General features: G+C 45.0%; 1 protein-coding gene across 5 annotated transcripts in view; it reads left to right on the top strand.

Moving 5' to 3' along the window:
• The window catches only part of D2HGDH (D-2-hydroxyglutarate dehydrogenase), a 39643-nt gene extending 16685 nt beyond the window's left edge, over positions 1-22958 (top strand). For 2 of the 5 annotated variants that reach the window (XM_069727701.1, XM_069727703.1), the window contains exons 4-10: positions 13066-13205; positions 15106-15299; positions 15382-15550; positions 16783-16926; positions 17008-17150; positions 19143-19308; positions 21690-22085. In XM_069727701.1, coding sequence (XP_069583802.1) covers positions 13066-13205; positions 15106-15299; positions 15382-15550; positions 16783-16926; positions 17008-17150; positions 19143-19308; positions 21690-21949 — 1216 coding nt within the window. In that variant the 3' untranslated portion in view covers positions 21950-22085. Of the gene's footprint in view, positions 1-13065; positions 13206-15105; positions 15300-15381; positions 15551-16782; positions 16927-17007; positions 17151-19142; positions 19309-21689 lie in introns of all 5 variants that reach the window. The other 3 variants (XR_011312500.1, XR_011312499.1, XM_069727702.1) reach the window with 3 other exon arrangements.
• The last annotated feature ends 3585 nt before the right edge of the window (positions 22959-26543 follow it).

The following is a 26543-nucleotide window of genomic DNA, read 5'->3' as shown; positions in this document are numbered from 1 at the left end:
ATTGGTATAAGATGTCATATACCTGTGTATGTATTGATGGACTGACCTACTCTGGTATGAAGTTCATGGTGATGTTTCAATTTTAGGCTTTACACGTGGAGATAACTGCTACTAAATATTATTGGTTGTAAGTCTTAAAGGAAATGTGTCATGAGATAATGACCTATTGGTAAATGTATTATATTTTCCATAACAAAGTGCTATATCAGTATCAAACTTTTTGAAATTTTGCAAATTTCACACTGATCACAAGGCCTTTAATTAGATTCACATTTCTAGAGTGTAAAGATGACTTTCCAGCAGTCTCATTATCATCACAAACAGGATTACCATGAAAGACAACACTTCTATATACAGTATATAACACAGGATCCCCCATTCATAACAGAGGAAATCGCAGCTCATCTGCCCTCCCTCACTTCACAATGACTTATGCTCAGATTGGAGCATGCTCAGATAATGCTTCTATTTAATGGCTCAGCTTTTAATGTCCTTGTCCACTGAAAAGTACAAGATTAGGACTAGTGGCTAGTGTTATGTGGCAATTGCAATGTTCTCTCTTGGGTTTATATGGAAGAACGCTGGTTCTGGAATAGATTTCATAGTCCTAGAATGTTAGAGTTGGATGGGACCTCCAGGGTCATCGTGTCCAACCCCCTGCTCAATGCAGGAGTCACTAAACCATCCCAGACAGATGTCTGTCCAGCCTCTGTTTGGAGACTTCCATTGAAGAAGTCGCCACCTGACGTGACAGCTTGTTCCACTCATTGATCACCCTCACTGTCAAAGTTTTTTCTAATATCTAATCTGTATGGCTACGTTCACACTAGCGTTGTGCGCCGCTGCGTCGGCGACGCAACGCACCGAAAAACGCGTGCAAACGCACGCAAAAACGCTGCGTTTTTCGACACGTGCGTCGTTTTTTGACGAAAATCGGACGCAAGAAAAATGCAACTTGTTGCGTTTTCTCGGTCCGACACTAGCGTCAAAAAAGGCGCACGTGTCGGAAAACGCAACAAGCAAAAACGCATGCGTCCCCCATGTTAAACATAGGGGCGCATGACGCGTGCGTCGCCGCTGCGTCGCCCGACGCTAGCGCGACGCACACTAGCCGAACGCTAGTGTGAACGTAGCCTATCTTCTCCCTTTCAGTGTCATTCCATTGATTCTCATGTTTCTATGTGCAAATGAGAATAAGGATGATCCCTCTACATTGTGACAGCCCTTCAGACATTTGTAGACAGCTATTAAGTCTCCTCTTAGCCTTCTTTTTTGCTAGCTGAACATTCCCAGATCCTTTAACTGTTCCTCGTAGGACATGCTTTGCGGTCCGCTAACCATCCTTGTCGCTCTTCTCTGAACTTGCTCTAGTTTTTCAATGTCTTTTTTTAAATGTGGTGACCAGAACTAGGCACAGTATTCCAGATAAGGCCTGGCCAAGGAGGAGTAGAGGGCAATAATGACTTCACATGATCTAGACTCTATGCTTCTCTTAATACATCCTAGAAATGTTTATCTTTTTACTCTGTCGCTTCATTGGGGGACACAGGACCATGGGTGTTATGCTGCTGTCCACTAGGAGGCGACACTATGCATAATCTGAAAAAGATTAACCGTGGCTCCTCCTCTGCAGTATACACCCCTGGACGGCATCAGCCTTCTCCAGTTTTTGCTTCGTGTCGCATAGGAGGCACACCTAAAAAAAAAATTTTACTCCATTTTTTCCGACGGGATTACAGATGAAGAAAAGTGGGTCTCTTGCGAGACTCCCGACATGGCTCCTTCCTTGGCCCCCGATTATGGGGTGCCCGGTTGAAGTCGAGATGGCTATTCCCCAGCCCCTCGGGTGCTGGTTCGAAGTCGAGACCCCCCTCCTTCCCCAATTCCTTTTGGTTTCTGGGTTGAGGTCGAGGCGAGGATAAAGCCCCCTGATGGTGACAGCAGCACCCTCCCTAATGGGGGCATTAGGTTGAGATGCCTCAGGTAGGGCCTGTACAGGCAGCACTCTGCAGCTCCCAGCAGCATGGGCCAGCACACTGTGGCTGCATCCAGGAACCCCAGCCCAGCTGCGGGCTCCTATCGGGACCGGGGGGAGAGCAGGCAGGCATGGCACAATAGAGACACAGGGCTCCCTGCACCCCTGTCTCTGCGGCAGCACTAGCTCTATAGTACCTCAGGGGGACCCCTCACAGGGCCCCCTTTCTGCTTATAGCCCCACCGCTATCCTGCCTTTAAATCCGGGGGGGCCAGTTCAGATCCGACCCCACCCGGACTTTCTCGCCGGCCTGGAGCCTTTCTGGGCATCAGGCATCTAATTTAGGCCGTGGCTTCGGCCTAGCTGAAGCCACCGCCTCCTCTCTGCCCCCCAGTTTGCCCCCCCGGATGACAAATATGACACTCTACAGTGTCATAGAGGGGGCGGATCGAGACAGATGGGCGCGTTTTTTCGCAAGCTCTGCCGCCCTTTTTCATCTCTCTGCCCCCTTCTCCCCCTTCCTCTTCTTCTCGGCGGCCATTTCTGCTGCAGGACAAGGATTAACCCTGCAACTCCTGGTCAGCAGGACCAGGACTAGGCCAGCCAGTCTCCTGGGGGCACAGGACTGTGGATCTTCGGTGCTGGACGTAGGGGCAAACTGGTGGGGTAAGATCACAGCTGGGTTTTTTACTCGGCTGTGAATCCATATTCCCTATAAGGCTCCCCTATAGGTTCCTCTGCATAGCTACCCCTGTAGGGTCTTCTGCATAGCCAGCCCTTCTGCACTCTGTGCACTGTGCCAGGCTCAAGGTCCAAGAGAACCAGGCAAGACTGCTATTATGCATTCTGCACAGCCTGCAGGACCGCTCTCCCCAGTGGCAGCACGTACCCGGACTGCCAGGACTGCATCCAGACTACTGTGTCAGAGCCCCAAGAAGCCCCTGCCAATGCTTCGTTGTCTAATGCCACGCCGGAATGGGTCACTCAGATGTCGCAATCTATGACGCAGTCTATAGATAACCTAACCTCCACATTGCTTCAGGCTCTGCAGAGTCATGCCTCGGCTATGACCGCTACCCAGCAAAGGGAGAGCTTGACTCAGGGACAGGACGACCCTGGCACATCCACGTCTAGGTCAGGATGCAAGCGGACCCATAGGTCAAGTCCATCTGCGTCATCCCATAGCACACGGTCATCCCCTTCTAGGGAGAGACACCGTAGTTCCAGGTCATCTAGACCGTCCCCATCCAGGGGCAGACAATGCAAATATCCGCAATCCCCGACCAGAGAAGGCCTCCGCCCCAGCTCACCCAGCAGGGGATGCCTCAGTGATTCACAGGATTCGGAAGGCATCTGTGACTCCGACTCAGACAAGGAAACGGAGGGGTCCCTGATCCCAATCCCCCCTAGCAATACAGCGCTAGTTGAGGACATAATCACTTCCATCCATCGGGTGCTGGACATTTCTGATCCGCCACCAGAGGCCCCAGAACACAAGATTTCCTTTGAAGGAGCTCTGAACCCGCCTAAAGTTTTCTCTAACCACCCAGAGTTTAAGGCAATCCTTAAAAAGCAGCTCTCACAGCCTGAGAAAAAATTCGCTAATCGCAAATATCTGGAGGCAAGGTACCCCTTCCCACAGAAGGACACCAAGGAATGGACAGATCCACCCGAAGTGGACCCCCAGTCTCTAGGCTAGCAGCACAGTCCCTCCTTTCACTGCCAGATAGCTCAACCCTCAGGGACGCAGCAGACCGGCAGGTAGAATGCATGGCTCGTTCAATTTTCGAGGCTGTAGGGGCATCCCTGGCTCCTGCGTTCGCTTCAGTTTGGGCTGCCAAGGCCATTCTGGCCTGGGCCAAAAATGTACAAGCTGGCATCCAAGTATCCACTCCTGAGCTGTCGGACCAAGCGGTTCAAATATCAGTCGTAGCAGATTACATGCTTCATGCAGCTCTGGATTCAGCAAGGGGTGTAGCGGGGATGGCATCAAACGCCATCACAATTCGGCGTATCCTCTGGATGCGGGAATGGAAAGCGGATGCAGCCTCAAAGAAGTCCCTCACGCATCTCCCCTACCTCTCTTCCCCAACTGAAACGCACTTACAAGAAGCGTAACCAAACTCGATTCCGATCCTTTCGGAACTCCTCGGGCTGGTCCATCTCGCGTCCAGCACAAAATCGTAACCGCTCCCCACGCAGGGACAACTCACGTTTGACGCAAAGGTTGGACAACACCTGGCAGTCAAAAGCAGGCCAGTCTAAGCCCACAGGAGGAAAATCTCAGACTTTCTCCTCATCATGACTCACGGACTCCGGAAGACACCACACCCGTAGGCGGCCGACTTTTGCTCTTTCATCAAGTCTGGCTGCCTATTACAGAGGAGTCTGGCTGCCTATTACAGAAGACAGGTGGGTCAGGGAACTAGTGTCTTCCGGATACAAGATAGTTCACCTCCAACCCACTGGACAGATTCTTCTTCTCTGTCCCCCCAAAACCACCAGCCAAGGCTCGTGCCTTCCACCAAGCGGTCTCCTCGCTTTTTTAAGCATGAGTCATAGTACTGGTCCCCACGGTCGAGGGTTCTACTCCAATCTATTCATAGTTCCCAAGAAAGGAGGCAGCATACGGCCCATACTGGACCTAAAACAGCTCAACAAATATGTACGGGTCTGTCACTTGCGTCCATGGAGAAGGAGACTATCTCGCCTCCATAGACATACAAGACGCATACCTGCATATACCTATTGCACCCGCCCATCAGAGATTTCTCAGGTTCGCAATCGACCAGGACCACTACCAATGTTCTTACCTCCCATCTGAGTATGTTTTCCTGGGTCTTCTTTGTTCAAGTCTAATGTTTTTCTTCCCGTCCCCTCTTCTTCTAGTTTAACGCCCTCCTGATGAGTGTAGCGAGTCTTCTGGCGAATGTGTGTTTCCCAGGTTTGTTGAGGTGTAGTCCGTCTCTGGCGAGGAGTCCATCGTACCAGTAATTTACACCGTGGTCCAGGAATCCGAATCCTTGTTGTCTGCACCATCATCTTAGCCAGTTGTTTGCATCAAGGATCCTGTTCCATCTCCTGGTGCCATGCCCGTCTACTGGAAGGATAGAAGAAAAAACTACCTGTGCATCCAGTTCCTTTACTTTCTTCCCCAACTCTTCAAAGTCTTTGCAGATTGTCGGTAGGTCCTTCCTTGCTGTGTCATTGGTGCCAACATGTATCAGAAGAAATGGGTGGACGTCCTTGGAGCTGAAGAGCTTTGGTATCCTATCGGTCACATCCTTGATCATCGCACCTGGAAGGCAGCATACTTCTCTTGCAGTTATGTCCGGTCTGCAGATGGCTGCTTCTGTGCCTCTCAGTAGTGAGTCTCCCACCACCACCACTCTTCGTTGCTTCTTGGCTGTACTTTTTGCTGTCATTTGTTGCTGTGTGCCCTTTTCTTTTTTGCTTGCTGGTATTGCTTCATCCTTTTTCTTTAATTCAAATAAATTTTTATTAAGAATAACAAGGCAATTAACATGTTACATTTACATTTTCAATATAGAGTATTTCCCCCCCACTCCCCCTTCAAACAGCCCCCTTCGATCCCAAAGCCCCCCACCCCCACCCCACAAAGCAGCTCATCTTGTTAATTACTACCATCATTAAAACAATAGAGTATCTAATCCCTCAACCATTCGTATAAGCCACACTTCACATTACTATCCCATAGCAATCCATGGAGACCACATTTTATTGAACATTTCAGTTTTCCCTTTCTTCTTATAAATCCCTTTTTCTAGTGTCAGGCCCTGTTTCACATACTGGAGGAACTCTCCTCTTGACGGCGGCTCTTCCCTAATCCAGTTTCTAGCTATCACCTTCCTAGCCATATACAACAATCTGGCTATAGCTATCTTTAGGTGTTTATCCACTCCAATCTCATCCACGCATCCCAACAAACAGACAACTGGATCCCTTGGCACCGTGCATCCATACGCACCTTCCATACGACTCAAAACTACCACCCAGAAGGCAGCCAACCTCGGACATGTCCACATCATATGGAAAATGTCTGCATCCGTAGACCTACACCTCGGACATTCAGAGTCATTACGCAATCCTGCCTTATATAGCACCATCGGAGACCTATAAACTCTGTGTATGACATAAAGCTGTGACAGTCTATACGGTTCACTCAGCGACAGTCTTGGGATCCATTCCAACACCGACTCCCAAGTCTCGTTATCTATTGGGCCCAAATCCCTTTCCCATTTAGCTCTTGCCATTATTGGAAACCCCAATAGAAAAGTGTGCAACAGATCCCTGTACAGAGTGGATATGACTCCTCCAGTCGTCCCATCATTACACACATACTCCAGTACTATATCCCTTTGAATCCTAATACCTCCGTTCCTACCCTGAGCTCCAAAGGCATGCCTCATCCGCAAATATTGATACTCCCCTGCAGACCCAAGACCAAATTCCACCTGCAATTGGGAAAATGATTTCAGTTCACCTTGTTCAATTATTTGATACACATACTGAATCCCTTTGCCCAACCACTCTATCAGTACCCCCAATGCCTCAAATTCTTTCAGATTGTTATTATGCCATAGCGGCGAGTATCTAGTCAAGTCCGTGATCCCACGTATGTGCCTCAATCTACTCCACAGCTTGCGTATCAACAGCAAAGTCGGATATAGCTTCCCCAAACTCTCCAAGGATCCATCCTCCAAACATTGCACCACTGGCCTTCTTTTTGTCACCACCTCCATCAACCGCTGTACTGCCCCAGATGACCCCTCATGCGCCCAGCCCCTTAAATGCTGACTCTGGGCTGCAAGAAAGTACAACTCAGGGTTAGGCAATGCCAGACCCCCATCATCCTTGGGTCGCTGAAGTGTCTCCAGTTTGATACGTGGATACTGCCTCCCCCAAATCAGATTCCTAAACAGAGAGTTGATCTGTCTAAATTTCCCACGTGGTATCCAAACCGGCGCATTGTGAAGAATATACAGTATTTTCGGCATCAGAATCATTTTGATAAGATTCACCCTGCCTACCACAGACAAATGTAGCTTAAGCCATGCATCCGCTTTTGCCTTGAGGGCACCCAAGATTGGAGTCAGATTCTCACGTATATAGTCAGTGACCGGCATAGATACCCATATTCCCAGGTACTTAAATTTACTCGTCACCTCCAGTCGCCCGTCCTCCAATGGCTCCCCATCCACATCGTCCACCTTAAACAAGATAGACTTACTCCAATTTATCCTAAGTCCCGACACTGATCCGAATCGTTCAATAATCCCAATGGCTCCCTCCAAGGATGCAACCGGGTCAGCCAGAAACAACAAAATATCATCCGCATACAACGCCACCCTTTCTTCAATCACCCCATATTTAAACCCCGTCATCTCATCAGACTGTCGAAGCGTAGCGGCCAGTGGTTCCACCGCCAGAGCAAGCAAAAGGGGGGAAAGCGGACACCCCTGTCTCGTCCCTCTAGCCAATTGTATGGTCCGTGACATCTCCCCGTTTACCCTAACCCTGGCCATCGGCATCGAGTACATTAATTGAATCCATGATATGAACTGCGGTCCAAACCCCATTCTTCGCAACACCTGCCAGAGATACCCCCACTCCACACTATCGAACGCCTTGTGAGCGTCTAAAGATGCAATAACTCTCTGGCCACAGTTATCGGCTTTGAGTTGCAAGTTCATATACAGCCTTCGTAGATTAATCGCAGTTGACCTATCAGGCATAAAGCCAGACTGGTCTGAGTGTATCAGGCCAGAAATAACACTTGTCAACCTCATCGCCAACACCTTAGCCAGGAGTTTAACGTCGATAGTAAGCAAAGAAATTGGCCGATATGAATCCGGCTGTGTCGGGTCTTTCCCCTCCTTTGGAATCACCACTATTGTGGCCTCCCGCATAGATGCCGGTAGCCTTCCACCATTCGTAACCTCTTCCAAGACCGCCTTCAATTTAGGGATCAACACTTCCCCCAAAGCTTTTATAAATTTCGGCAGGAAATCCGTCTACGCCAAGCGCCTTCCCATTAGCCATCGACTGCAATGCCCGTCCCAGTTCCTCCTCCGTAATGGGAGCCTCCAAATCCTCCCTAGCTGTGTCCTTGCTTCATCCTTAGGTGTGCCATCTTCATCCTCTACAAAGATTTGATATCGGTTCTTCAGTTGTGTGGTTGGTGATTTCTCCATGGTCTTCTTGCTTCTTTTGGTCACATGCTTCCACTCATCTGCTTTTGGAGGTTCTCTGACACTTTTTTCACCTTCTGTGACCAGTAGAGATGCTTCTGTTCTGTCTAGAAAGTCTTCATTCTCTTTGATGAGTTTCAAAGTTGCTATTCTTTCTTCCAGACCCCGCACCTTTTCTTCTAAAAGGGCCACTAGTCTACACTTCTGACAGGTGAAATTTGATTCTTCTTCTGGTCGATCTGTGAACATGTAGCACATGCTGCAGCTCACCATGTAGGTTGTCACATCTGCCATGTTGCTCCTAGATCCTGCTGACTTGCTGTGTGTTTTCCTTCTTGTGTAATCTACTCAGCCAAGCTCTCTTGCAATAATATCCTACAGGCAAAAATTGGTGATGCTTTCCAAGCAGCTGGTCCCGGCTGTACCCAACGATCTTCTAGCTTAGGGAGACTTCGCTTTTCACAGAAGGCACCTGGAATATGCAAATTAGCCTCTTCAAGCTTGAATCCCTGGTTTGGTGATGCTTTCCAAGCAGCTGGTCCCGGCTGTACCCAACGATCTTCTAGCTTAGGGAGACTTCGCTTTTCCCAGAAGGCACCTGGAATATGCAAATTAGCCTCTTCAAGCTTGAATCCCTGGTTTGGTGATGCTTTCCAAGCAGCTGGTCCCGGCTGTACCCAACGATCTTCTAGCTTAGGGAGACTTCGCTTTCCCCAGAATAGATCTGCCATCGCCAGATCTGCCATCGCTGGGGGACCCCGGATGTGGACCTAATGGCATCCCACTTCAATGCCAAGGTCTCCAACTTCATGGCCAGAGCACATGATCTGCGGTCGCTCGGAGCAGATGCTCTGGTTCAGGACTGGACTCAGTTCCAGCTTCTGTACATTTTTCCATCTCCCTCCCTGATATCCAGATTGGTGAGGAAGATCAAGCAAGAGGGAGTTCCAACCATTCTAATCGCACCAGTCTGGCCCAGACGTACATGGTACGCCGACATTGTACAACTTACAATAGACTCCCCCTGGCGCCTCCCCGACCGCCCGGATCTTCTATCACAAGGCCCGTTCTACCACCAGAACTCAGGGGCCCTCAATTTGACGGCGTGGCCCTTGAAACCTGGGTTCTAACCCAGGCAGGGCTCTCGCCGGACGTCATTAGGACCATGATCATGGCACAGAAGCTAGCCTCTGCCAAGATTTATTACCGTACCTGGAAAGCTTTCTTTACCAGGTGCGAATCTCGTGGCCAGACCCCATTCCCTTATTCCCACTCCAAACTATTTGGCTTTCTCCAATCGGGTCTGGAGGCCAGGCTGTCCCTGGGCTCGCTTAAGAGCCAGGTGTCAGCCCTCTCAGTGCTTTTTCAAAGGCGCATTGCTACCAAGCCGCAAGTAAGGACATTTCTTCAGGGGGTTTCCCGATTGGTTCCCCCTACAGACGACCACTTGAAACGTGGGACCTCAACCTGGTCCTGACAGCATTGCAGGAACCACCCTTCGAACCCCTTAAGGAGGTCCCGCTCCGTCTTCTATCCCAGAAGGTGGTTTTTCCTGGTGGCAATCACCTCGCTACGCAGGGTGTCTGAACTGACAGCACTCTCCTGCAGACGGCCCTTTCTGGCTTTTCACCAGGACAAGGTAGTCCTCCGTACAGTCCCATCCTTCCTTCCGAAGGTTGTGTCCAACTTCCACCTTAATGAGGAAATTTCTCTGCCTTCCCTTTGTCTGGTCCCGGTTCATAGAGTGGAGAGGGCTCTGCATACGCTTGACCTTGTCAGGGCATTGCGTATATATGTGTCTAGGACTGCGTCCTTCCGGAAGTCTGATTCTCTTTTCCTTCTTCCGGAAGGTGGCCGCAAGGGTCTGCCAGCTTCCAAAGCTACCCTTGCCAGGTGGATCAAATCCACCATACAAGAGACCTACCGCTTTAAGAATTCTCCTCTTCCAGCCGGTATTATGGCACACTCTACACGGGCGATAAGGGCCTCCTGGGCCATTCGGCACCAGGCTTCGGCACAACAAGTGTGTAAGGCGGCCACTTGGACTAGCCTACACACGTTTACTAAACACTACAGAGTTCATTCCCAGTCATCAGCGAACGAGAGCCTGGGTAGATGTGTTCTGCAGGCGGCGGTGCCCCAAGTGTAGGGGCCTGTCTGCACAATATTCGTCCATTGCTTCCAACCCAGGGACTGCTTTGGGACGTCCCATGGTCCTGTGTCCCCCAATGAGGCCACAGAGTAAAAGATTTTTTTGTACTCACCGTAAAATCTTTCTCTTAGCCTCTAATTGGGGGACACAGCTCCCACCGTGTTGCCCTTTTCGGGCCGTTATTACTGTTGAGTTCTCATATTGTTTTCTTGAGCTCGTACATATAGTTGCCTTCTTATAGGCATGGTTATTTTGTTCATGTTACGTTCCTCCTAATGCTTTTTCACAAAACTGGAGAAGGCTGATGCCGTCCAGGGGTGTATACGGCAGAGGAGGAGCCACGGTTAATCTTTTTCAGATTATGCATAGTGTCGCCTCCTAGTGGACAGCAGCATAATACCCATGGTCCTGTGTCCCCCAATTAGAGGCTAAGAGAAAGAGATTTTACGGTGAGTACACAAAAATCTCCTTTTTACTGCTGCATCACACTGGTGACTCATTTTCAGTCTGTGATCTATTAGTATACCCAAATCGTTTTCACACGTGCTGTTGCTTAGCACTATTCCTCCCATTCTGTTGATGTCATTTTCATTTTTCTTGCCCAGATGTAGAATCTTGCATTTCTCCCTGTTAAATACCATTCTATCAGTCGTTGCCCATTGTTAAAGCTTATCTTGATCCTTCTGAATACTTTCTCCATCTTCTCTAGTGTTAGCTATCCCTCCTAGCTTTGCATCGTCTGCAAATTTCATCAGTTTACCTTCAGTTCCCTTATCTAGATTATTTGTAAAATTGTTGAATAACACTGGGGCTAGGTACCCCACTTGAAACACTCTTCAACTTGGATATGCAACCATTTATTTCCACTCTTTGAGTACGATCACTGAGCCATTTATAAATCCACCTTAACCATAGCCTTGTCAATCCCTTACTTGGTCATTTTTTTCAATAAGGATAATATGAGATAATTTATCAAATGCATTGCTGGTCGAGATATACTATATCTACCGCATTTACTTGATCCAGCCAGTCAGTGATTCCATCACAGAAGGAAATTAGATTTAGTCTGGTTGACTTGTTTGCTACAAACCTATGCTGGCTCTGGTTAATTACTGTGTTCTTATCCAAGTACTTACATACGTGCTGTTTAAAAATATGTTCAAACATCTTTTCTTGTATTGAAATAAAGCTCACTGGCCTTTGATTTTCTGGCTCCATCGTCTTTCCTTTTTTGAAAATGGGGACGACATTTGCCCTTCTCCAATTTTCTGGGATTTCTGTTCTTCAGGATTTTTCAAAGTTTCTGGCTATTGGTAATGCAATTTACTCTGCTAACTCAGTATCCTAAGATACAGTACATAAACACGGCACTCAGTCAATAGGTGAGAGGCTGGTGCTCAAGTAGGGTGTCCAACCCACGAATCAATATATAACAAAGACTTGGCACTCAAACAAATTATGTAGTGATCATTTGTTGATTTTTATTGTACGTCCAGACACAGATTCAACAGATGCTGTTAAACGTTTTCGGTCCCAATGGACCTTCCTCAGAACAATTCCATTTTATCTGGTCTTGCAGAGTAAAAAAAGTGGGAGGCTAAAAGCCACTTTACTGGAGTAATGCCGTGGGGCGGTACAATATGCTGGTGCGAGGGCTCCTAGGCAAACTCGGTTTGCTCTGGAAGGCTGTGGCCCAAATTCGGTCTGAAGAGAAGCAGCGGGAACGGCGGTACTCCACCAGAGAGATAGACGCACTGACCATGGCCATCCGTCACAATCCGTCGCTAATACAAGTCTATGGGAAAAACTTTTTGCAGGATCCTGCATTCTCAAAAAACGACGGATTGTGATGGAAGCTGAAAAACGCAAGTGTTAAGAGTAGCCTAACATGGTCATCATACAGTGATTTCCACACAGAACTTTAAGAAAAAATGTGTCTTATGTTTGTCTGTGTTCGATAGTCACAGCCCGAGAACGGACATTAATGTCTGGGTTGCTGGTCTCCTGACCTAAACTCAACAGCTTCATACACATATTTGAAGCTGTAGAGTTTGAGTCTGGACACATGGGCCGGTCCGGATGTTGCAAAGTGTGCTCAGACTGTGAATTTCGGATATGTGAAACCGGCTTTACCCAGCAATCCTTTTTTTTTTTTTTTTTTTTAAATCCAGTTAAAGGAATCCTTATATGTTGAAACTAGTATGTGATCTGCAGCGAGCTGTTGTACAGCAGGAGGAGCTGATCAAATTTACATTCATTTTTATGGGAAAATTTTCAGTAAAACTTGCGTGTTTATTAATTCAAATCCCTGATGTTTGTATGTGTGAGTCCATTGGGCGGTCTTACTAGTGATTGACCGTCTTCCCTGTATGACTGTGTGTGCAGAGATAGCTGTCAATCACTAGTAGGACCGCCCACTGGACTCAAATACGTACAAACACCAGGAATTTCACTGAATAAAATGCAAATTATGCAGAATCTTTTCCAGCAATCCTACATATGCTTCTGCTCAGCTTCTCCTTCCCTATGTCATGCTGTCCTGAATAAAACTGTATGTTATGTAGGTTGGAGCTTTGCATTGATCACATTGAATCAAAGACTTTTCCCAACTTATGTGCTGAGGATAAAGAAATTACGAGTTTAGAAGTGAGAAACAAATCCTGATGTCTACCCATGACCTTCATTATTATTATATATTATCGTTATTCCTTTCCTTGTACCTGCAGGTATTGTAATGAAAGGGGCCTTGCTGTAACTCCTCAGGGAGGAAATACAAGCTTAGTAGGAGGCAGTGTCCCTGTGTTTGATGAGATCCTCATCTCTACTGCTCTCATGGATCAAGTGATCAGCTTCGATGATGTTTCCGGTAAGTGATTCCTCTCTGTACAAGCAGCTTGATCATCCCGAAAATGGTTTCCTAGTTCATCTGTCATAGATTTTGTACCAAGTGGTTGTTACCTGTGTAGTCTAATTGAATTAACCCCTTCACACTGCAAGATATTTATCACGTCAGGGACTTTGGAGCAGCCTCAGAAGCAAGGCCCACTACGCATGGGACAGGTGGTGGCTGTCAGTCAGTGCCGCAGCTGGGATATATCCGCCTCTCTGTGCTGTGAGCGATGACTGACAGCTCGCGGCTCCCGGGAGAAATAAAGTTCACCTTTTGAATGCTATTAACCTGCAGATTAACCCTATACATGCTGGTCAATAGCAGTATCTAACCTGACATGTTCCCTAAAAATATATACAGGGAAATGCCTAGAGAAATGTAAAAAAAAAAATACATATTTGGTATCTCTGTATTCAGAAAAGTCTGATCTGTCAAATTAGAAAATTGAGGCAATTGGTAAAGAAGGAAAAGATGAAAACGGAACAATTGTTTTTTGTTTTTTTTTTCGTCATCACAATAATGCACAAAAAATGCAATCAAAACCTAGTATGCGCCCAAAATTGTATATGTAAAACACCAGCTCGCCACACAAAAACAAGCCTTGATGGTAATCTAAAACCGCTACAAAGTTAAGGTACCGTCACATTAAGCGACGCTGCATCGATATAGACAACGATGCCGATCGCTGCAGCGTCGCTGTTTAGTCGTTGTGTGGTCGCTGGAGAGCTGTCACACAGACAGCTCTCCAGCGACCAACGATGCCGAAGTCCCCGGGTAACCAGGGTAAACATCGGGTTACTAAGCGCAGGGCTGCGCTTAGTAACCCGATGTTTACCCTGGTTACCATAGTAAATGTAAAAAAAAACAAAAAAAAAAAAAAACACTACATACTTACATTCCGGTGTCTGTCGCGTCCCCCGGCGTCAGCTTCCCTGCACTGTGTCAGCGCCGGCCGTAAAGCAGAGCGGTGACGTCACCGCTGTGCTCTGCTTTACAGCCGGACGGCGCTGACACAGTGCAGGGAAGCTGACGCTGGGGGACGCGACAGACACCGGAATGTAAGTATGTAGTGTTTTTTTTTTTTTTTTACATTTACAATGGTAACCAGGGTAAATATCGGGTTACTAAGCACGGCTCTGCGCTTAGTAACCCGATGTTTACCCTGGTTACAAGTGAAGACATCGCTGGATCGGCGTCACACACAGCGATGTCAGTGGGTGATCCAGCGACGAAATAAAGTTCTGGCCTTCTAGCTCCGACCAGCGATGTCACAGCAGGATCCTGATCGCTGCTGCGTGTCAAACGCAACGATATCGCTATCCAGGACTCTGCAACGTCACGGATCGCTATCGTTATCGTTCTAAAGTTGCTCAGTTTGAAGGTACCTTTAGTTTCAGAAAATGGTGATACAAATCATAAAATATATATATAGATAGATAGATATAGATAAAAAAAAGGAAAACAGCACAAAAAATAAAAACGGGTTTTAATGCCTGAACGGCGTGGCAAAATATATATATATTTTTTTAATGAAAAATGCTGAAATTTTTGTAAAACCAATTTCAAGGTAACACCCCTGTCCCGTAAAAAAAACCTTAGTCTTCATTTGTCTGTCAGTATAAAAATAAAATAAAGTTATAATAAGGAGAGGGAGAAACTTTTAAAAGTCAAAAATTTAAATTGGCTGCAGAGGGAAGGGGTTAATCTATGGGGAGAGTAGAGCAATCTGGAGCAGGGGTAGCAGTCACACCCAGATTCTAGTCTCTGAAGGGGCTTTAAGACTCTTTGGTCACTTAGGAAAAGGCAGGAGTGTAAATAAGTTGGTTTTGTTACGGGAAGCTTTATTGTACATTTGTGTTGTGTATTTATATTTTAGGTGCCCTCGTGTGCCAGGCAGGCTGTGTTTTAGAGTCGCTGAACCAATATCTAGGAGAACGGGGTTACACCATGCCGTTAGATCTAGGAGCAAAGGGAAGCTGTCACATAGGGGGCAACTTGGCAACAAATGCTGGTGGTCTCAGACTTCTGCGATATGGATCCTTACGAGGGACAGTCTTGGGACTAGAAGCCGTAAGAGATTTTAAGAGGAGTTTCGTACAGTAGGAACCTTCTTCTTTTCCTTTTTATAGTTTTTCTTTGTCCTTTTTATCAGGTCCTTCCTGATGGCTCTGTCCTGGACTGTCTCAACTCTCTGCGCAAGGATAACACGGGCTATGATCTGAAGCAGCTGTTCATTGGCTCCGAAGGAACATTAGGCATCATAACCGCTTTATCCATTTTGTGCCCACGCAAACCCAGCGCGGTAAACGTGGCCCTGTTAGGTAAGGTGTTTTATTCCGTCACTTTACTTATGCTGTTTTATATATTTTTGATTACTTTGGTTTATGTAAAGTGGAATTGCCGCAAAACACTTATCACTAATCAGCTTATCAGTGATATCGCCATGTCAAAGGAACATGACTCTACATAACAAATCTAGGTAAGAAGCCATATGCAAATCCAACTGAAAGTGTACTGAGGGCGTGTCCATATATGGGAAGAAACCCTCAAAGTGCACTGACACGCCCACGCTGCACTTCCTATCTGATTTGCACTTGACTTCTACGCTAGACTTCTCATAACTGGGACGTCGGATCTCTACAAAAAAGTATCAGCTTTACAGACACTTGACCCCTAATAAAACTATCTCACTATATCCATATGTTAACACATCTTGACCAGGTCCCTTTAAGAAAAGACCAATGTAATGTGGAGCAGTCATATTAAGAGAACTTAAAACAAAAAAAAAAGTTTTGATATTCCTTATTAAGGATTTCTGAACATTAGAGGCTGCCCCTCCTCTAATGAACCTCTATTCTAAACTAAAATTGTACGTTCTCCTTTTAGGACCTCATGTTTATTTGGAATTTTTTGAACGAATCTGCTACAAATTCCTCTTTAATAAAACAAAAAAAAAATGCTTGGGAAAACTAAATGGGATTAGTGAAAATGGACAATGTCGTCTTACCATTTTAGCTAAATCTCACCTCTCGTATCTTTTTTATAAGGGGCCAGGTAGTGTTGGACCCGTGCTTTCTGCCAGGTTCTTATATGGCCTCATTCACACATCAGTTCTTTCCACGTATGAAAAAAATATACATATCATCAGTTTGGTCCAATTTTGTTTTAGAAGTTGAAGTTTCTCCACCCCATCTTACATATCTATCAGTCCCTGAATATTGCACCGCTCTCGGATGGTATTCGAGCGCTGTCTGATTTTTTTTTTTTTTTCCGCGCGTTTTTTTCCACAGCATGTGCACTGCGGATTTCATTTCCCATAGGTTAATATGGTACTGTAAACTCATGGGAAACCGCTACGGATCCGCAGCTGCGGAAACGCTGCGGATCCGCAGCAAAATCTGCAGCGTGTGCACATACCCTAAGACTATTTCTTATAAGTTGACTGAGCAATTAACAAAAGTTTACCACCTTGTTGTATGCTATTTTTTTTTCCATTGGGTTTAAGCCATTATTCGGCTGTTTAACGAATATTGGTTATTACACTTTTCTCCAGGATGCGAACATTTCAGTAAAGTTCTGCAGGTGTTTACACTGTGCAGAGATCAACTTGGAGAGATTCTGTCTGCTTGTGAGTTCATGGATTCCGAGTCTATGAGGATGGTGCAAACTCATCTGAAACTTATTAATCCTTTACCAGGTCGGTAATGGTAACTCATTCACCGGTGGCGATATTGGGTGTAAATGACATTGGATTCATGTGGGTATGTTTTGACTGCAGACAATGCATTCTACGTATTGGTAGAGACTTCTGGATCCTGTGGAAAGCACGATGAAGAGAAACTCAATATATTTCTGGAGAAGGCAATAGACTCCGGATTTGTGACTTCAGGAACAGTAGCAACCAACCAGGGTAAAATAATGGTATGGTCATAATCTGTAGCATTGAAGGCGAATGTATATAATATATATGTCATTGTTTTTTTTATATGCACAAGTCGTGGTTTATCCATGTTTGCCCTTAAATTAGCTCAATTAATATATGAATATAGTAATATGTAGTGTATATAGAAGGTCCCTATATTGCGCTGTATGGACTAGAGTATACAAATTGGCTACAGTCCGTGTCCTTCAGATCTCATTATAAGGACTAAAGTTTAACTTGGTAAAGTTATGAGAAGAATCTTGTCCCACATGTGTGTTTGCTGGAGTATGGGGCTATCAAGCCTGTGTTCTGGGTTCTAGGGTTGTGTCACATTAATATTGTTTGCAACTTATTTTGGAGAAAAGCAGGGTCATGTAGGCAGCTATAGGGATTTTATGTATGACTCTGTAGATGGGGGGCACCAAATGTGCACAAATCATAAAATGAGTCACACGTATGGGGCTGTAAACTTCTAACGATAATGGTAAATTAGCATAATGGTTTCCATGTGAAAAAGCCGGCACCCTAAAGGGGTTGTCCACTACTTTGATATTGATTACCCATCTGTAGTATGGGTCCTCAGTATCCGACTGATGGGGGTCTTACACCTGGCACCCCTGCTGATCAGATGCTATCGGCTCCACTGGCCGGGTGTACATCATGTATGTAGAGCAACAGCAGAGCTCAGCTCAATACGTAGTGGCCATTGCCAAGTGCATGGTGATGTGCTGTTCAGCTCCATTCAGCGCTTACATCCGACCACCTCAGGAACAGACAACAGATAATAGATGCTGGTGTTGGAGCCCCCAACCAATGTTATATTGATGACCCAAGTAATGGACAACACCTTTATCTAAGGCGTCACAGATAAACAGGACTATATGTAATAGACAGGTGAAACATAAAGGTTTATCTTAAAGGAGGTGCGGTCACAAAGTTACATATGTCAGGGTGATATATTCTGATATATGTTGGTGGATTTTGGCTGCCTCCACTGTATGCACACTGCAAAAAAATTGATAGTGCTTATCTAGCATTTATAAAAATGGTGCATCTTCGTACTCTGTTAACCTTGCAGCACTGTGTTCCATTATACCAAGGGCAACATGGCGTTTGTGCGCTCTCCTTGTGTTTGCTTGAGTTTTCTCTGGGTTCTTTGGTTTAAATAAGCAAACATGTTCAAAATTGTTTAATAGGTTTATTCAGTTCTATAAAATTGACTTTAGTCAAGCCACCACCCTTAGCTGCTTTATTACCACAGTCCATAGACCTCTAGCTAAGACCGCAACTCCCCCTCCATATGTAAGGAAAAATACTTTCTGTACTTCTGGTATATGGTGCGGTCCAGTCTGAAGGGTGTCTTTGTCCTTTTCTCGGCACTTCCTCAATCCCTCCACCAACCGTCCCTCCGGCATGATTGATATGGATGACACATCCTATGTTATCCACAGATTGATGCAGATCTTGTACTTGTGGAGATGAAGCACAGGCCGGTGTAGGCATTCAATGCTCTGCACAACCGAGGGCAGAGCAAAGTCCTGTACTGAGCGTGTGTCGGCACCAATTTCACTTCTGGGTTAATGGCTGCTGGTGCATCATATGACTTTATTCTGCCCTTGGTAGGACAAAGCATTGAGCACTAGCGCAGGCCTGAGCTTTGGCTGCGTAGGTACAAGATTCGCGGTGATCTGTGGAAGACATAGGACTAGTCATCAATCAAGCCAGGAAGATAGCAGCTACAAGGATTGAGGAGGCGAGGAGAAAAGGTCAAAGGCGCCCTTTGGACTGACAGCACCCTATGCCAGAAGTATAGAAGATATTTTTTGGCATATGAAGGGGAAGTTGGGGGCTTAGATGGACTGCAGGAATAGAGCAGCTGGGGTGGTGGCTTTAGTTTAAATTGGTAAAACCTGGTGACAGGTTCTATTTAAATTACTTTTTGTTTGTTCTTGGTTTTTTCCTCAGTATTTCACTTTTTTCTCTTCACACAGTCCCTCTGGGCCTTACGGGAACGTATCACGGAGGCTCTAGCCCTTGATGGTTACGTCTTCAAATATGACCTATCGATGCCTGTGGAGAAACTGTATGCACTTGTTGAAGAAACAAGGGCTCGTGTTGGGTCCTCTGCTCTGGGTGTAGTTGGTTATGGACATTTAGGTGAGATAACTCGCTGCAGTAATTTTTGGGGTGACAGATTTTTTACGTGTACTTAAAAATTTGTCTAGTCATTTAATTTGAGACATGAAAGGATCCTCTGTATGGGTAATTATTTTGGACATGGCTACATCACTTCTTATAGAACAGGGAAATATGACATTGATGGCGCGTCGTCCACTACACATGGATCAGCCAGTGGCCATACTGGGTCTTTGTATGTTAGATGATTCACCATCTGTTGTTTTTGGTGGGAACTTTACCTGCCTATTGTAACCATGGGGCCTTGACAAAAAAAACCCTGACTTGCAGTCAGGTCCGGCGTTAGCGACTGGCAGACTAGGCAGCTGCCTAGGGCCCCTGCTCCCCCAGGGGCCTCCAGCCAGTGGCATGTCACTAATGGCAAAATACGAAAATGGTTGCACTCAATTGATAATGTGAAATACATGAAATGGGAATACCAAAATGCCTTTTGAAATTTAGAAAAAAATACACGAGACGTTTAGCACAAACTTCGGCCAAATAGTGTGAGCCCATCAACCATCATCAAGGTAATCTCTTGAATCTGATGGGTCCCTGACCTAACTTCCGAGTGTGAACACTTACATATGGCTAATATTATTATGCCAATACAGTTGAAAGCAATGATGGAGGAGAGCGTGTCAGATAAGCCTCCTTCCCCCATCATTCCCCTCTGCCTCTGATGCTGCGGGTGTGCAATGACGTCATTTCATCGCGCATCCACTGTGTGCCGGGCAGTGCAGCCCCTGAGACCAGAGCCAAGCCGGGAGCAGCGCGGGGAACGAGGAGGAGAGGTGAAGATTGTGTTGCTTTTTTTTTTTGTTTGTTTTTAATTATATATCAGTGAGTGAGTACTGGACTGTGGGGCTGTATTATATTCTGAGGGAGGTTGCATCATACTCTGAGGGGGCTACGTTATATTTTATGGGGAGGTGGACTGTATTATATTCTGTGGGGGCTACATTATATTCTATTGTGGGACTGTATTATATTCTATGAGAGGGGTTGCATGATACTCTGAGGGGGCTACATTGTATTGTATGGGGGCTGCATTATATTCTATTAGGGGGCTACATTATAATTTAAGGGGTGGCTTCATTATACTCTGAGGGGCCTACATTGTATTCTATGGGGGGCTGCATTATACTATATGAGGGGGGGCTGCATTTTATTCTGTTGGGGTCTGGATTATATTCTGTAGGGGTCTGCATCATACTCTGAGGGTGCTACATTATATTATATGGGGGTCTGCATTATACCTTATGAGGGGTCTGCATTATATTCTATGGGGGGGCTGCATTATACTATATGAGGGGGTCTGCATTATATTCTATGGGGGGCTGCATTATATTCTATAGCGGGGCTGCATTATACTCTGATGGGGCTACATTATATTCTGTGGAGTGGCTGCATTATGCTCTATGGGGAGGCTGCATTATACTATATGGGGGCTGCATTATACTGTATCGAGGCCTATGGGGAATATATTATACTATATGAAGAACTATGGGGAGCATTATACTATTTCGAGCACTATGAGGAGTGTATTATACAATATGAAGGACTGAGGAGTGTGTTTTAATATATGGAGGACTGAGGAGTGTATTATACTATATGAAGGACTACAGCGAGTATATAATACTATATGGAGGACTATGAGGAGTGTATTATACTATATGGAGGACTGAGGAGTGTATTGTACTATAAGGAGGACTATGGGGAGTATATTATACTATATGGAGGACTATAGGGAGTGTATTATACTATATGGAGGACTATGGGGCATATTATATGGAGGACTATAGGGTGTGCATTATACAATATGGAGGACTGTGATGCACATTATACTATATGGAGGACTATGGGGTGTATTATACTAGACAAGCAAAATGCTGCATATTCATTGAGTGATTGGATTGTTTATGCTGGAAAAAAAATCAGTTTTCGACAGCACATGGCCTGGTGAAAACTGCAGATGTGCTGCTGATAACATGATACTGTATGGGGACGGATTGATCTATTAGTGATTGTTCTATCCCATTAATTTTTCCTCAACTGGTGGAAAGAGGCTGGGAAACAAGTGTAGAACGACCTCAATATTGTCGATCACACTCGATTAGCTGCCTGAACTCAGCGTACGTTAATACAGCCAAAATATTTCTGTGTGATGTGCAATATGTTAGCATTTGGGGCCCCATTTTAAAATTTTGCCTGGGCCCCACTTTGCCTAAAACCGGCCCTGCTTATAGTATACCTGATGTAATGGAAATTACATCACTTTTCAAGTTATCAGTTTTTAATTTTTAGTATAATTAGCCATCAACAAAGATCTGATAGATTTTTTTTACATATTTGTTCTACAGGTGATGGAAACTTGCATTTAAACATCACAGCAAAGTCGCACACTGACACCTTACTGTCAGCCCTGGAGCCTTTTGTGTATGAATGGACCTCTAAGCACCATGGCAGTATCAGTGCTGAGCATGGACTGGGATTCAAAAAGAGGGACCACATTTATTACAGCAAGTCCAGAGGAGCGGTACACATCATGCAGCAGCTTAAACAAATGCTGGACCCTAAAGGCATTATGAACCCATACAAGACAATCCCCCCAGCTGACTGATCAAACCACCAGCATTTACATTAGCACTGAACGTGTTAGCGGATTCAATGAAATTAGATGACGGTTTCCTGATCTTTCAATATATTTTTATAATGTATACACAGATTTATTGTACATAATGTGTATAGAAAGCTTAAATAACAATTTTTCCAGGGTTAGGTTATTATTGACCATAGACCCTAGACACTGTTATTAACTTAAAGGGATTTTCCCACAAAGTACATTTTAAGTAATACATCATGGAAAATTAATAATTCCCACAATTTGATGTGTTAAAAAATGTTCTTATGCTGAGATAATCTTACAAGTGTGCCCCTGCTGTGTACTGTGTCATGTCTGTGTCTGACCGTACAGGAACATGGTCTGATCATACCACAGCTCCTGGGCAGGGGAGGAAGCAAAAGAGAGAATACAGACAGGACAGCATGGGATCACAGATGATTCTTTTTGTGAGGTTAAACATTTCCCAGCCTGTTTTTAAGCAAGATTTTACCTCACAGATAGAATCCGCTGCGAACCCATGCTATGCTATCTGTATACTCTTTTGTGTACTCTCCTGCCCAGGAGCTGTGGTATGATCAGACCATGTTCCTGCACGGTCAGACACGGCCATAACACAGTACACAGCTGGGGCACATTTATAAGATTATCTCCGCACAGGAACATTTTATTTAACCACATCCAATTGTGGAAATTATTATTATTCAAAGATACTTTGATTAAAATTAACGTTGTTTGTGGAAAAACCCCTTTAAGGGGAATATGGTATGATATTGATGCTGCCTTAACCACATGCAGAATAAAATACCAAAAACTTTGCAAATTACTACAAATTGTGATCACGGTTTTAATTAAAGCTCCGCTTGGGGGTCCTTTGTGCCCTAATAGCCCCCGTCACAAACAAACCAAGTTAGCTTGGTTGACTATCCATTGATTTTTAATAAGATTTTTTTTAAAGACTGCTATTTTATTCAATCAAGCAATAAAAAAAAAATTAGATTCCACTAAACCCTTTGTGCAAATGGATGTACCGGCATGTCCACGGAAGGTTCAGCATGTGTGGAGGAGGCTCGGGAGCTGAGCTTGGTTCACACGGGTGGAGGAGGCTCGGGATCTGGGCTTGGTCCACACGGGTGGAGGAGGCTCGGGATCTGAGCTTGGTTCACAGGGGTGGAAGAGGCTTGGGAGCAGAGCTTGGTCCACACTGGTGGAGGGGGCTTGGGATCTGAGCTTGGTTCACATGGGTGGAGGAGGCTCGGGATCTGAGCTTGGTTCACACGGGTGGAGGAGGCTCGGGATCTGAGCTTGGTTCACACGGGTGGAGGAGGCTCGGGATCTGAGCTTGGTTCACACAGGTGGAGGAGGCTCGGGATCTGAGCTTGGTTCACACGGGTGGAGGAGGCTCGGGAGCTGAGCTTGGTTCATACGGGTGGAGGAGGCTTAGAAGCGGAGCTTGGTCCACATGGGTGGAGGAGGCTCGGGAGCTGAGCGTGGTCCACACGGGTGGAGGAGGCTTAAGAATTGAGCGTGGTCAACACGGGTGGAGGAGGCTCGGGAGCTGAGTGTGATCCACATGGGTGGAGGAGACTCGGGAGCTGAGCGTGGTCCACACGTGTGGAGGAGGCTCAGGAGCTGAGCGTGGTCCACACTGGTGGAGTAGGCTCGGGAGCTCAGCATGGTCCACACAGATGGAGGAGGCTCGGGAGCTGAGTGTGGTCCACATGTAGAAAATTCCAGCTGTATTATAAAGCAGTCATCTGCCTTTAACTGCAGGGATGAAAGCATGCTTTGATCCATGCTGTTTAACCATTTAGATGTCACTGTATATATTTGACTGTGGCATTGAAACCACGTGGTCATTGGAGCATACATGCATGCACATACATCGAGGGGAACTGATGGTTTACCATGGCAGCTGGGCACCTACAGAAGCCACTTGCTGCTGATTTACACTATGTTCTGCAATGCTGTGGGATTGCAGTACATAGAACAAGTGATGAAAGGATCCCAGTTTAAAGTCACCAAAGAGGACTAAAAAGTACATGAAAAAAAAAGTAAAAATATAAAAAGAAATAAAATATATAAAAATTTCAATTACTCCTTTTTACCCTGTACAAATAATGAAAAATGTAAAACACATTGCTGCGCCTCCCATACTATCCAATAAAAAGTGATCAAACGCCATCTGTTCCCAAATTGTTATTAATAAAACCATCCTTGCCACACAAAAAACACAAACTAAAAAATTTAATTACAAACTTTTCCAGATTATTTTTTACAATTCAACGAATGCCATAAAAGACAATGGCAGAATTCCTTTTTTTACCATTTTATCTCTTAGAATTTTTTTTTTCAGTACATTATGTGGTCAAATGAATGTGGTCATACAAAACTACCACTTGTCCACAAAAAAACAAGTCCTCGTATGGCTGTCAAAAGAACATTAATGAAAGTTGCCTTAGATTTTGGGGGAGGGGTGATGGGCATGGGGCCTATATACCTTAACCCCTTAAGCCCCGAGGGTGGTTTGCACGTTAATGACCGGGCCAATTTTTACAATTCTGACCACTGTCCCTTTATGAGGTTATAACTCTGGAACGCTTCAACGGATCTTGGCGATTCTGACATTGTTTTCTTGTGACATATTGTACTTCATTTTAGTAGTAACATTTATTCGATATAACTTGCGTTTATTTGTGAAAAAAACGGAAATTTGGCGAAAATTTTGAAAATTTCGCAATTTTCCAACTTTAAATTTTTATGCCCTTAAATCACAGAGATATGTCACGCAAAATACTTAATAAGTAACATTTCCCACATGTCTCCTTTACATCAGCACAATTTTGGAACCAAAATTTTTTTTTGTTAGGGAGTTATAAGGGTTCAAAGTTGACCAGCAATTTCTCATTTTTACAACACCATTTTTTTTTAGGGACCACATCTCATTTGATGTCATTTTGAGGGGTCTATATGATAGAAAATACCCAAGTGTGACACCATTCTAAAAACTGCACCCCTCAAGGTGCTCAAAACCACATTCAAGAAGTTTATTAACCCTTCAGGGGTTTCACAGGAATTTTTGGAATGTTTAAATAAAAATGAATATTTAACTTTTTTTCACACAAAATTTATTTCAGCTCCAATTTGTTTTATTTTACCAAGGGTAACAGGATAAAATGGATGCCAAACATTGTTGTACAATCTGTACTGAGTACGCTGATACCCCATATGTGGGGGTAAACCACTGTTTGGGCGCATGGCAGAGCTCGGAAGGGAAGGAGCGCCATTTGACTTTTAAATGCAAAATTGACAGGAATTGAGATGGGACACCATGTTGCGTTTGGAGAGCCACTGATGTGCCTAAACATTGAAACCCCCCACAAGTGACACCATTTTGGAAAGTAGACACCCTAAGGAACTTATCTAGATGTGTGGTGACCACTTTGACCCACCAATTGCTTCACAGAAGTTTATAATGCAGAGCCGTAAAAATAAAAAATCATATTTTTTCACAAAAATGATCTTTTCGCCCCCAATTTTTTATTTTCCCAAGAGTAAGAGAAGAAATTGAACCTCAAAAATTGTTGGCCAATTTGTCCTGAGTACGCTGATACCCCGTATATGGGTGTAAACCATTGTTTGGGCGTATGGCAGAGCTCGGAAGGGAAGGAGCGCCATTTTACTTTTCAATGCAAAATTGACTGGAATTGAGATGGGATACCATGTTGCGTTTGGAGAGCCCCTGATGTGCCTAAACATTGAAATCCCCACAAGTGACACCATTTTGGAAAGTAGACCCCTTAAGGAACTTATCTAAAGGTGTGGTGAGCACTTTGACCCAACAAGTGCTTCACAGAAGTTTATAATGCAGAGCCGTAAAAATAAAAAATCATATTTTTTCACAAAAATAATCTTTTCGCCACCAATTTTTTATTTTCCCAAGGGTAAGAGAAGAAATTAGACCACAAAAGTTGTTGTGCAATTTGTCCTGAGTGCGACGATACCCCATATGTGGGGGTAAACCACTGTTTGGGCGCATGGCAGAGCTCGGAAGGAAAGGAGCGCCATTTGACTTTTCAATGCAAAATTGACTGGAATTGAGATGGGACGCCATGTTGCGTTTGGAGAGCCCCTGATGTGCCTAAACATTGGAACCCCTCACAAGTGACACCATTTTGAAAAGTAGACCCCTTAAGGAACTTATCTAGATGTGTGGTGAGCACTTTGACCCAACAAGTGCTTCACAGAAGTTTATAATGCAGAGCCGTGAAAATAAAAATTCTTTTTTTTTTTACAAAAATGATTTTTTAGCCCCCAGCTTTGTATTTTTACAAGGGTAACAGAATAAATTGGACCCCAAAAGTTGTTGTTCAATTTGTCCTGAGTACGCTGATACCCCATATGTGGGGGGGAACCACTGTTTGGGCTCATGGCAGAGCTCGGAAGGGAAGGAGCGCCATTTGGAATGCAGACTTAGATGGATTGGTCTGCAGGCGTCACGTTGCATTTGCAGAGCCCCTGATGTACCCAAACAGTAGAAACCACCCACAAGTGACCCCATATTGGAAACTAGACCTCCCATGGAACTTATCTA

The sequence above is a fragment of the Ranitomeya imitator genome, chromosome 5 (assembly GCF_032444005.1).
Source record: "Ranitomeya imitator isolate aRanImi1 chromosome 5, aRanImi1.pri, whole genome shotgun sequence".
Lineage (NCBI taxonomy): Eukaryota > Metazoa > Chordata > Amphibia > Anura > Dendrobatidae > Ranitomeya > Ranitomeya imitator.
Note: the sequence above shows the minus strand (reverse complement) of the source record. Positions and strands in the feature narration are given on the sequence as shown.